The sequence below is a fragment of the Euprymna scolopes genome, chromosome 30 (assembly GCF_053919585.1).
Source record: "Euprymna scolopes isolate OS-2025 chromosome 30, ASM5391958v1, whole genome shotgun sequence".
Taxonomy (NCBI): domain Eukaryota; kingdom Metazoa; phylum Mollusca; class Cephalopoda; order Sepiida; family Sepiolidae; genus Euprymna; species Euprymna scolopes.
In genome coordinates, this window is record NC_136511.1 from 10538818 (window position 1) to 10550930 (window position 12113).

The 12113-nt window shown below is 34.8% G+C and overlaps 1 protein-coding gene across 4 annotated transcripts in view; it reads right to left on the reverse strand.

Annotated features, from left to right (window-relative positions):
* Positions 1-1776: 1776 nt before the first annotated feature.
* LOC145254651 (FK506-binding protein 15-like) overlaps positions 1777-12113 on the reverse strand; it is a 125640-nt gene continuing 115303 nt past the window's right edge. For 2 of the 4 annotated variants that reach the window (XM_080113285.1, XM_080113286.1), the window contains 3 exons: positions 9271-9682; positions 3642-3756; positions 1777-2014 (listed from right to left, as the gene is read on the reverse strand). In XM_080113285.1, the coding sequence (XP_079969411.1) occupies positions 1934-2014; positions 3642-3756; positions 9271-9682 (608 nt within the window). In that variant the 3' untranslated portion in view covers positions 1777-1933. The remainder of the gene's footprint in view (positions 2015-3641; positions 3757-9270; positions 9683-12113) is intronic. The other 2 variants (XM_080113287.1, XM_080113288.1) reach the window with 1 other exon arrangement.

The window sequence follows — 12113 nt, forward strand, 5'->3', positions numbered from 1 at the left end:
AACTACAAATATAACGATGTACGATCCGGCACCATTTGTAACGTTACCGATGTGGCAGGTGTCCTTTGATCGTACCTTGTCTCGTTACAAGTTGGCCTGTTGATCGTCCTTACCCACTGTGTTTTCATGGAGGGGCGCTTTTCCTTTCGATCGAATCGTCTTTCTTTCCATGTGTAGGGAGTCCCCGGGTACATCAATCACTCTGCTGGTCCTTGCGGCTTGCTGAAAAATCAAGAGTTCTCACCACAAACAAACAGAACTCCGGTTTATAACAGTAACACACTATTGTTTTCATTACTTCATAACAACTACTAATTTGAGGTGACTGACTATAGCAGTGAACGATGTAAGACCAGACCAGTAAAGTCACAGAGTTCCCATTAACACAGGCTAGTTCCCATCATAACTTCAGACCCTGAAGGGCTCCCCAAATCGGGAGCGCCTGACAAGCCCAGCCGTTCAGCTTGCTGGCTACAGCTTCTCTGCGTTTAGAAATCCTTTTCGAAATCTAACCCCTTTTTCCCCACCCTCTCCTTCAGAGAGTGGTTACAAACACCTTTCTTTCTTTCTCTTAGAGCTCATCTCTACCAAACCTCAACCCCCACCTGCACTGAGGTTTTTACTTATTACCAATTAGGCGTGATTAGTCACCCCAAGTTGAACAATGCTTGGCGGCAACCCCTGCCCTTGACCCCCATTCTTCATACCTAAACCTTTTCGTTGTTAACAGATATATAACAGCAAATGAGATAAAATAATCATCATTTGTTTTTTTTCTTTCTGATTAAATCCCATAGACATTTCTGTTTAAACAACATCATCATCATCAGAATTCAGCCGTGTAAATTCCTCTGAATTCGTGTCGACTAGCAAGATCATTCGGCATCGCCTGGTCCCCATCAGGTCACACAAACCCTTGTGCCCCCTTGACGTAAATACACCCAACAAGCAGCAAAATCCCACTCCTACACAGAGATCCCTACATGTAAGAAAGCCTTCTACTCAAATAGTTTCTTTGCCAGAACTGCTAGACTTTGGGATTTCCTTCTGAGCTTATGCTTCCCAAACTGTACTGACATGCAGAAGTTCAAGTGTAATGTAAACAGACATCTTGCTGCTCAACTCCCTACATAGTATCCCTGCAACTTATGTCCCTAATAGTAGCCCCTTACATTAAAGTGGCCCTGTGCCTTGCTTGGGGTGAAAATGCGATAAAAAAAAAAATCAAAGGCTCAACTGACTTCCTGTGCCTTCCTGTTAGAATATATATATATATATATATATATATAGATATAGCAGCAGAAAGAGGACTTGAGATGAGATAATCAGCTGCCAATCTATGGACATAAAAAAATGACTAAGATGTCTCCTATTTAAGATAAATATTAATTTTGAAAAGCAGTGAATGGGAATTTCTTATATTAAGGAACATTAGTTTTGCTCGTGGACAAATCGAATTCTGGTTGGTTAAACCCAAACAACATATTTTCCCCCCCATTTCCTTGGATGATCCCCTCTTCTCTTCACTTAAATGTTATTTTCATACAACAATGCACCGTCTAAACGTGCTTTCTTGTGCATGTTTACAAATGAAGAATGAGGATATGTGTTGCATGGTGAGGAATTATATGAGATTGAGATTTTTATTTATGAGCGTCATCGTTTTTATTCTTTCAGCCCTTTCAACACTTCTTTGGGATCCTGGTGATCTTGCCAGGGCCAATAAAATGTTTTAAAATTTCTTAAGAAAAGAAAAAAAAAAACAAAAAAACAAAGTCTTTTTTTATGGAAATATTTTATTGATGAAAATCAAAAATTTAAGGCCATGGATAAAAATCTGTTTCATTTTTGTTTTCAAGAAAAAAAATTTTAGTCTCATTCGCATAAAATTTAAAAAAACAGAATGTCTGTGTATTGGGGAGGGGGGGGGCTTTCAACCAAATAAATCCTGATCATCATAATCATCATCATCATCAGAACCAAATAACGGAGGTGGTGCGTGTAGTCGCAGGTCCTAAAAAACAAATATTTTAGAGCGTGTAAAAACAATTTTTTTCAAAATATTCATTACTGAAAAAAAAAAAAAAAATAAAATAAAAAAAAAAATAAATAAATAAATTAAACAAAATATTGAATTAAAATAAAGTTTGTGAAAATAAAAAATTAAATAAACATGTTGTAAATTAAAAAAATACTGAAATTACTTATGGGTTTCTGACAAGTATTTGTTGATGATGGATTGTAAGACGACCACGTTGCAACATGCAGGGAAATTCTATCAAATACTAGGCACATAGAGGAATAAAAGTTATTTTTTTTCAGTTGTGGTAAGAAGACGAGTTCTTGGTGTGAATGTCTTACAAGGAGGAAGATTAGAGCTCAAGGTTAAGGTTAGTTGGGAACCTTTCATTGAACTAATGTTAAAAAGAGACTAGCAGAGTTCTGGGAGGAACCTTGTGGACGCTTATTACTACCTAAATCCTAGAGAAGACTAATGCAGCAAGAAATCAATGGTAAGCAACTGTTGCAATAAGGCAAAATTATTTAGAATGGTTATCAAAAGAAATGGAGAGTACTTGAAATTTGAGGATATTTGTCACTTAGACTTTAGGGAACACCAGCAGTTATTATCAGTGAATAGTCATTGAAGATGACTTGTGAGAACTCCTAGTGAGTACAAGATAATGAAAATGTTTCATTTAATATTTTTCTGAATAAAAAAAATATACGAGCATAAAACGAGAGTTGCAAAGAACAGAAAAGATCATTCTACTAAATTTTGACATTGAGAGCGGAATTCTTATTTGTAAGCCAAGGAAAGGCTAATAAGGGTTAGATTTTGTCGTAAATGATGAAAATATCGTCTGAGACGAATTAAGTATATAAGAGAATTCAAGAGAAAACAAGTGAAGCATGTATAGTCCCCTGGGAGTGCACAGTGAACAAGACGTAAAAAAATGACTAAGTCCAGCATTTGACCCCCCCCCCCGCCCATTTAGCCCCAAAAGTCCCCAGGGGACGTCAAATTCTGATGAAAATGAACAAATGGTGCAATTTTAGGTCTTAATATACGTAAATTTAAGTTCTGCACCATGCAAAAAAAAAAAGGGACTAAGTCCATCATTTGACCCCCTCCATTTAGCTCCAAAAGTCCGCAAGGCCTTAACATATTTAAATTTGAGTTCGCACCATGCAAAACTGCTAAATAGACATACACAGAAAATTTTGGACAACTATGGTAAATAGTCCCAAAAATGGAGTGTTTTTATTAGCCCTAAAAGAACCCCTGGGGCACACCCAAGAGTTATCGCACAAGTATAGACAAAAATATTATATAGAAATCAGTTAGTTACAACTTTTCAGAAAGTTTTACAAAAATCCAATGCATCAATTATTTTTAATAAGCACAAAAGTGTCAATTTTAGCCATTTTAACTCGAACGGCACCCCTAGGAAGGCAACCGGAGTTTTTCCGGAAAATCCGTTCAGTTACTTTTTTACTCATATCATATTTAATGTTTGTGCAAAATTTCAAAAAATTCCAAAGTGTAGTTATTGAGAAAAGTGCGGGCGGACAAAGGTGAATTTACAGGTTCACCCTTGTTCTGTAGGGGGACCCCCCCCCCAAAAAAAATCATTTACCTCAAATGAATCCTCTCGGCTTAAGTCACTCTTATTTTCCGCACTAAGTTCGGAGGAGAAGAAGTCCTTGGCTTGGAGTTCATCGTCGTCGTCCTTCGATGGAATGGAAGGTGAGCTGAAAATGGGGAAATTACAAGAAAATTGATAAAATGAAAATAATTATTTAAAAGGTAAAGAAAATAAGGAGGAAAAACGTGAGATGCGGAATCAAGTTTTTTGGCGACGATCGGATTTCTTTCATTTTCATATTTTCTTTTATTAATCCAAGTTCACCTCTTACAAGACATATCACCCCTTGGACGTAAGGGGTTACTGTTTGGGGCCATGCCAAGGAAAGATTAATAAGATTTTATTTTTTTTTATAAGTTACATTTTTACATTACATTTAAATTTCTGCAGATCAGTAGTCAGGGAAACAAGTAGCAGGAGGAGACTTCCAAAGTCTAGCTGTTCAAAGGAAGAAACTATTAGAATAGAAAACTTTCTGGCATTTAGGGACCTCAACAGTGTAGGGGTACAATTTTGTTGCTAACCAGGTTTGTCGGGATATGTATGTCAAATAGGCACACGTGCCACAAGTTCATCAGAGCACATTCCATAAAAATACTTGTAAAATAGGCACAGGGATGTTTATTTTATACAAATGAATCACCATTTGCGAAGGCTAAAAGGCACTCAAGGATAAGGGTTAATGAAATTATCAACAGGATGACGAACAACACGATCACAGAATTGAAAAAGATGGACAGTATGGATATTTGATTACTTAAGAGCTTGGCAAGTATTTGTTGACATGAGATTTGCAGATGACCATGTTGTAGCCTGCAGGGAAGCAGTCTCATGTTAATGTGTTCCACAGATGGAACATCCTTGGAAAAAAACTTTGTTCATAGAAATTCTGTTTGGTTATAAGTAAACAGAAAAATTCTTTGTAATAGTGGTAGGACGAGTTTTTACTGTGAATGTTTTACGAGTGGTGGTGGGGTGGGAGTGAAACAGGAATTTGGTAATCTGCCATAGAAATAATGAGGGGGTAAAGAAAAATCAGCAACATAAAAGATTACTGTAGCAAATAATAGAGAGCATTTACCACTAGATTGTGAAGTCGATTTTGTTTATCTTTTGATTTATTAACAAAAAAAAGAAAAATAGTATCTCATTTAATTAGTTTGGTTGTTTCCTTTTATGGTATACTAGAGCAGGTGGCCGGCGTTGCCTGGGTGTTTGGAAAAAAAAATAGTGTTAGTAAGCAGAAAGTGGAAAGGAAGAAAGTGAAAGGAAAGCTGAGATCTTACCACTACGCTAAAACGCGACAGGAAGTGAAAAGCATTCAAATTTAACGATTAAAAAGTTGACTTGCAGACAGGAGTTCACACAGATGCAGAAATGAACGTTGGCTGAAAGCCAGTTCAGCTTTCTGCCGTTCCATTTATTTGTTTCCCCATGATGTTGGGGAAACCAAGCTCCTCCGAAAAAGGGGGAGCTTTCAAATGAATAGTAATTGTCTGATATGAAGGGTTTTTCCCCCACATTGATCAAAGCTAATTGCGTTTCTGCAGGTCCCGACCAGAAAGCCAGGTAGCCTACTTCACTCCGAATAGTTTCGCTTTATTTATACGAAAAAGACGAACAAACATGCGAAAGGACGGAATAGAGGGAATTTTATAAAAGTCGATCAAAATAAATGTAGAGGCGACGTCCATTCGCAAATCGTAGATATCGTAATCTAGGGAGTATATAAAAAGTTCTAAAAAAATATTACTCCCCAAGCCTTTTGCGGACATACAAAAACGTGTGCGCCACTTTTGCCTATTATATATATATAGATTAACTAGTGTTGGAATGATTAATTGGAATTGGAAATTTTTTTGCCTATTTCCTGATACCAAAATCGATTATTTCAATTATTTTTTTTCATTTTGTTTAAAGCAAAATCTTCCACTACTAGTAATAATGATAAAATAATAAATATTTATCTTACGATAGCAGTAAAACTAAAATCTATAAATCATTCCCCAACGAATGCATTTTTATGCTTGAGAAAACATCTACACATTCAACATCTGTTTTGACGGTAGTTGGGGAAAAAATAACAACTCTGTAGTTAAATAATTAGAAATTTATAAAAAATCGGAACCGGTAATTGTATCGGAATCGGGTATTTAATGCAGAATCGGTAATTGCATCTGGAAAAATACTGGAATCTTCCCATCAGTAATATTAACACTTTTGGGGTTATTTAATGGCGAATCCGTTAATGCTAATTTTTATACTTCAAGTTATTTATATCTTCTAATATTAATTCATGGCGTTTACTTTATTGGAAAATTGTTGCTTTCGACTTTGCAGAACAGGATTGAATTTGGCATATGAAAAGGAAAAAAAAAAAAAAATCAGTGTTTGCTGCATTTTAGGTCAGGAAGCCAGTATCTTCTGGCCGCCTGATCTGATAACACCATATATCTCATTTAAAACTGTAAAAGAATTAAGAAATAGTACACGAGATGCAAAATGAAGGGTAAGGCTGGAGGACTCTCAGACATTGTCGTAGAAATGTTGAAGATCAGCAATATAAGGCCCAGAGGCCACTCGAGGATAAATGAGTATATTATATATTAATGAGTAGTCAATGAGATAATATCGTAGTAACTGTTAGTAGTGGAAATGTAGTAAATTGGATTACTTAAGGGGATGGCTCATCAAAAATTTGTTTACGTTGGACTTGAAGACAACCAAATTGTAGTCAGCTGGACAGCAAGCAAACAGAAGAGATTCCACAGGGATGCAGTTCTAAGAAAGAAGCTTTATTTATGGAATCTACGTGGGGGAAATTATTGATAGTAGTTTCAGCTAGACAAGTTTCATTTAAAATTCTTCAAAGAATCCAGAGTTTGACAAAAAAAATACTTGAAGGTCGGAGGTTAAATCAACAAAAACGTAAGAATGCTGTTCAAGATAAAAACTGTCATTCAAACAATATAAATCGTACAAATAGTTTTTATTTGAATTTTAAATATTTTATGATAACACAAGGAATTTCAAGATTTTCTTGTGCTTGTTTTTTTTTTTTTTTTTAATCCCAAAATAGTTTTTCTAACAAACCATTCATTTATTTTTTTTTTTAAAAACAAATTTCAATTTCTGTGTCATGTGGTATATTGGCACCAAAAATTGTTCTGAAGATTTTTTTGCAAAACTTTTCTTTTTCAGATTTTGTTAAGTTTCCATTTCAAAAGTTTTGTGATTTATTAGACCTGAACCAATTCATTGGAAGGGTTTTGTCTCCGCGAATAACAATGTGGAACCCTATTTTTTTTTTTTTTTTTTTTTTTTAGTGTTTAAAGAAATATTGTTAACCTCAACCATTAAAAGACTTCTAAAAATGAAAAATAGAAATAACTTAGGAAAAAGAAAAAAAAATTTCTCCTCAAAGAATCAAAGTTTTTAAAAACAAGAAATAAAAGAAAAAAAAAAAAAATCAAAAATGTTTTACTGTTTTTTCTTTTTCTTTTTATTAATCTGTGGTCATAAAACCATTAGCAATAGACAGAGGCTACTAAGCTAATTAGAGAATGCATAAAATTTAGGAATATCACAATAGTTAGCCAATTACAGAATTCCGAAAATGTGACAGTTCATTCAAACAATTCTGAGGTAGCACGTTCAGGATTGCAAAAAACAATGTGAAAAGAGATTGACAGTACATGTCTGAACAGACACTGGTGTGATTATGAAGAGAATCTAATACGTTTAGTCTGTTCAGCCGCAGCACAGGGCAGTATTTAAGCATTGCCGTGGGGCAAAAACCATGAAATACTCTGCAGGCAACAGAAGCAACGGTTACATTCTAGTGAGTAAACAGCAGATTTAACCCAAGCAGACCATATACTCGAGAGGGAACAGGTGTGGTGTGACCGCCTCTGGGAACGATAGAGCTCCCCACTGGGGGGGGAGATTGAGACCCCAGAAACACTGAGTAAGGCTGAGCAACTGGTATTAACTGTTAATTATTGGGTGCCCGGGCAGCGGGTGGGGGGGGGGGTAACCTGGCTGAAAGGAAGAGTTAAAATATAAATTTATTTCGTAAAACAGACACATACTTTTTATTGTTTGAAAAAAATGACAAGTGATGTCATTTTGAAAGCTAGAACAAAATATAATTTCGTTCTTGGCGAAACCCAACTCAAGGACATCTGGCTTCTGAGTACAAGGCCAGACCGGTGTCATGGGTTAACCTCTCTGATTGTGTGAACAGAGTTGAACTGTGATCACAGATTCTCGGGCCGTGTATGGAATCGGAACAGCCCCTGAAATTACTTGCTGATCGGTGATTGGCCCGGCGGCTTACCCCGATCCAACCCTTCCCTTGAAATATAAGCGAATGCTCGTGCCAAGAATCTCAGAATAGAGTTGGAGCAAAGTTTCAGAGAGTTGAACTCAGACCGAGGGATCGTCGCCACACTCCTATCTCGCCTGCCGTCCGTCACTACCGAGAGACTAAATCTAATTGAGACTTAAGTGTTTTGTATGAAACTAAACTGAGCAATTGTATATAAGTATATATCACACTTTGTAAATTTCGTTTGAATTAATTGCCTAGAATAGAGATATCTGAATTTGTCTTCTTTTGCCTGCATGAGAAACTAATTATTTTCAGCGGAAACTGGCATATCAACCTGATAAATGAGCCCTGCGGCGTGGAAGAATCCTGTAGAGAACTCCCGGAGAGAAGACGATCACGACCATTGTGACTTGGACGGGGTCAGAGGTCACAGGGAATATGAAGTGCGTATATATATATATATATATATATATGCTGTAGATGCTGAAGAGAATCCGAGAACACTTTGCTAACTGTGACTTATATATCAAGTGCGGATGAATCACTGCCTTGTAAAGCGAGTCAGCAAATGCTATTTATGAAGAATTTGGTAGATCATGATACGCAACATGTAAAGCTCCTTATTAACCCTATTGGATAAATGAAAGTGATTGCTAGATATTATTACTCCTAGATGACATTTCGAAAATGGCACAAGTGTGTCTTACTAAATGTAAAAGAAACAAAACAAAATGTAAAACAAACAAAAAACAGAATTTTTTTTTTAAATAAATGCAAAATAAAACAAAATAAAAAAAAATAAAAAATAAAAAAAAAAGATTTTCAGGTTTCATTTGTTTTTTAATTCTTTTTTCTACTTTCCGAAGTAAAAAGACATTGTCTTCAAACACAAATGTAGAGGAAAAAAAAAAAAAAAAAAAAAAAAAAAAGGAAATAATAGAAAACAAATTTATTAAAAAAAAAAGTAAAATTTTTTAAATGAACAAAAAAATGGAAAAAAAAAAATAATAAAATAAACAGAAAATTAATAAGCAGAAAAGAAAAAAAATGAAAAACAGAAAAATTTATTAAAAAAAAAAAAAAAAAAAAAAAATGAAGAAAAAGAAAGTTTCAAGAAAAAAAAAACATAGAAAATTAAAAAAAAAAATAAATAAACGAGCAAAAAGTGTCAAAATCCAAGGAAAGAAAAGAGAAAGTGAAAGAAAGCAGATCCACGAATGGAGGAGGCCAGAGGGAAGATGGCAGCAGTAATGAAAGGGAGAAGCAACAAGTCATGAGAAGTCTTACTTGCTGCTGGACATGGGAACATTATTATGCACTGAGGGTTCTGCTGTTGCTGTCCCTTTCTCTTTACCCACTGACGATGGTGCCGCAACAAAATCCGCCTGAGGACGTGGCTCCTCTGCTTCCGTGACCACAATTTTAACATTCACAGAGGCAGGTGACTCCATGGCAGGGGGAGAATTAGCAACAACACTATCGCCTTCTTTGGGCGTTTCTTTTTTCTCGCCACAATTGCCATCGTCAATGACCTCCCTTTGTGCTTGTCCGTCAGAGCTTTCCATATCGGCAGTTGCCTGATCTGAAGCGGCTTCAGGACTCAAAGGAGAAGCGGGAGAAGGTAGTTCTTGTGGGATATTCCTTGTTGCGGATACACTTTTGGCTGGAATGTTATCGGCTTGATCGCTTGGTAAAATTTCTGGAGAGAGTGGAGGAAAAGGGTTTAAACAACAAAATTGGAAGAGAAAAAATCATAAATAATAAATCTAAGATAAAAATCTAATATAAATAAAAATAAAAACAAATAAATAAAAAACAAATATTAATGAATAAAAAATATAAATAAGTAAAATAACACAAAATAAAAGTTATAAAGAAAACAAATAACAAAAGTTAAATAAAAAGCTAAAAAAAAAAATAAATAAAAGTAGAAATAAATAATAAAAAAAAAAATTTTTTTTAAATAAATCAAATAGAATACAAAGATGTAAATTATTGTTGCCATCTAAACCAGAAAATCCAGACAATTTGTCCTTTTTTGCTAGGAGAAAAAGTGCAGTACCTGTTCTGATACAACACTTCATCATTTCTGTCTTCAGTCAATGAAGGAGCAATCCTTCTAGACTGAGACAATTTTTATTTTCATTTTAATCCCGAGTGCTTCCTTTTGGGGAGCTGAATTTTCTCCACATTAAAAACTGACTGAAACTGTCCTCTTGCGGGCAAGTAAATAGGGACAATATTTGTTTTTGTGTTTTTCCACTTGTCCTGCATGAAGAACCCTTCGGGGTGAAAATCCAGTAGTTTGATGGAAAAGCAAACCACAATTTACAATTTTGTTATTGTACTGATTTGTATGAAAGTTATTCACATAGGACAGAAAGTGTGAGACTTCAGGTTTAAAAATAAAATTGTTAATTAGGTAGAGAACAAGCCCATTTTTGTTCACCATCTTAATACAATGATGCAGTGATTTGAAGGAGTTGCCCATAACTATATTAAGGTTCTTCATTTTAGCGATGATATTAAGTTGTGATGATCAGGTGGACACTTCATAGCATTTTGGCCTTTGCATTTTCCAGTCTTCTTAGAGTGAGATTTACTGAAGTCAATAAAGGACTATAATCCAAAGGAACTTCTCTAAAATTATTGGTTTTAATGTCTGTTTCACAGACTGACATATGTTGGATGGCTTTAAAAAATTGACTTCCAAACTAACCTAACTCTGATCAGGTCTTTATTCCTCTTTCTCTCAAGTCCATTTCTATCACTTTCCTTGGCCTTCTCCATCCAGCTGACCCTTGTACCATAACTGTTGCAAATCTACTAACCCAAGAAATATCATCTATTCTTTCAATATGGCCAAACAAGAAACAATGGAAATCTTTTACAATTGTATTTCACTTTTATTAAAATCTATTCTTGAAAGGAAAAAACAAAATTAGTTTAGAAATTCTCTGAGCCTATTTTAGACACCACATCTTTAGAACTCTTGATTGGCACCTAACTTTTGCATAAAATTTAGTTTAAAAGTCGGACAATTTTATTAGGCTGCTGTTAAAATATATATATATATATATATATATATATATATATATATATATATATATAAGGCAGACAGATGCTAACTATTCGCTTCATTTTAAATAATGTAGTTAATTTTATCAACAAAAAATGCAAATTAATCGGCTTAATTTCACATTTTCGTTATTTAAAAAGATTTGTCATATTATTATTCACATTGCGGCAGCAATGGATTATTTTGCTTGCAAATCTTTTAGATAAGGATTGATAATTTGGATTATCCATAATGTTCTTGTTGAATGGTATTTTCATATTTCAACTAATGTAACCTCTGACCTTCTTCAGGTGCATTTTGTCAAACTTGGAGATCTATACAAAATGTCAAAGAGAACGCTTTATTTTAGCCATTGGGGTCGATTGCTCTCATTTCATCAATAATGATTTGTCAGAAATCTTAATTTTTTTACTTATAGCACTAGTATCACGTGTCGTAAGGATTGAACCATCACCGTCAGTTGATTATAACTTAGCACTTGTTGCGTTATGAACCAATTAGATTTCACCGTTTGATAAGACATATATAATCATTTTTGGTTCTGAAAAGGTGGTCTTACTGAAACATGACTGCAGTTGTATAAGCCACAAAAATATTTTCATGCCTCTGTTCAGTCTCTAAAGACAAAGGATACTCCCCATAGGAACAGCTGGGTATGTAATTGTGAGGCAAGGGTCGTACAATTTCCAACCACACCTCTTCTGAATCGACACTGTTTGAATCCAGTGGCAAAGAGAAATCCAGGACGACTGGAAACAATACCGAGATGAATGGATAGCACATTCAGCACCTTGAAGTCCCAAATAGTTACCCATAACTAGATTCAAAGTTGCTTAACTTCAGTGATCCAGCAGGAACCGGTGTGTCACCGTGATTATGCCATACATTCAATGACATATATACCTATGACAGAACAAAAATCTCCAATTCCAAAAATCATGTAAATTGATCAAGTGGTTTTATTTTTAACCAGGAAAATCAAAAATGTTTACATAATATTTATAAAGCTCTATCTATTATTAAGAAAAAGAAAATTACTTCTAATCATACA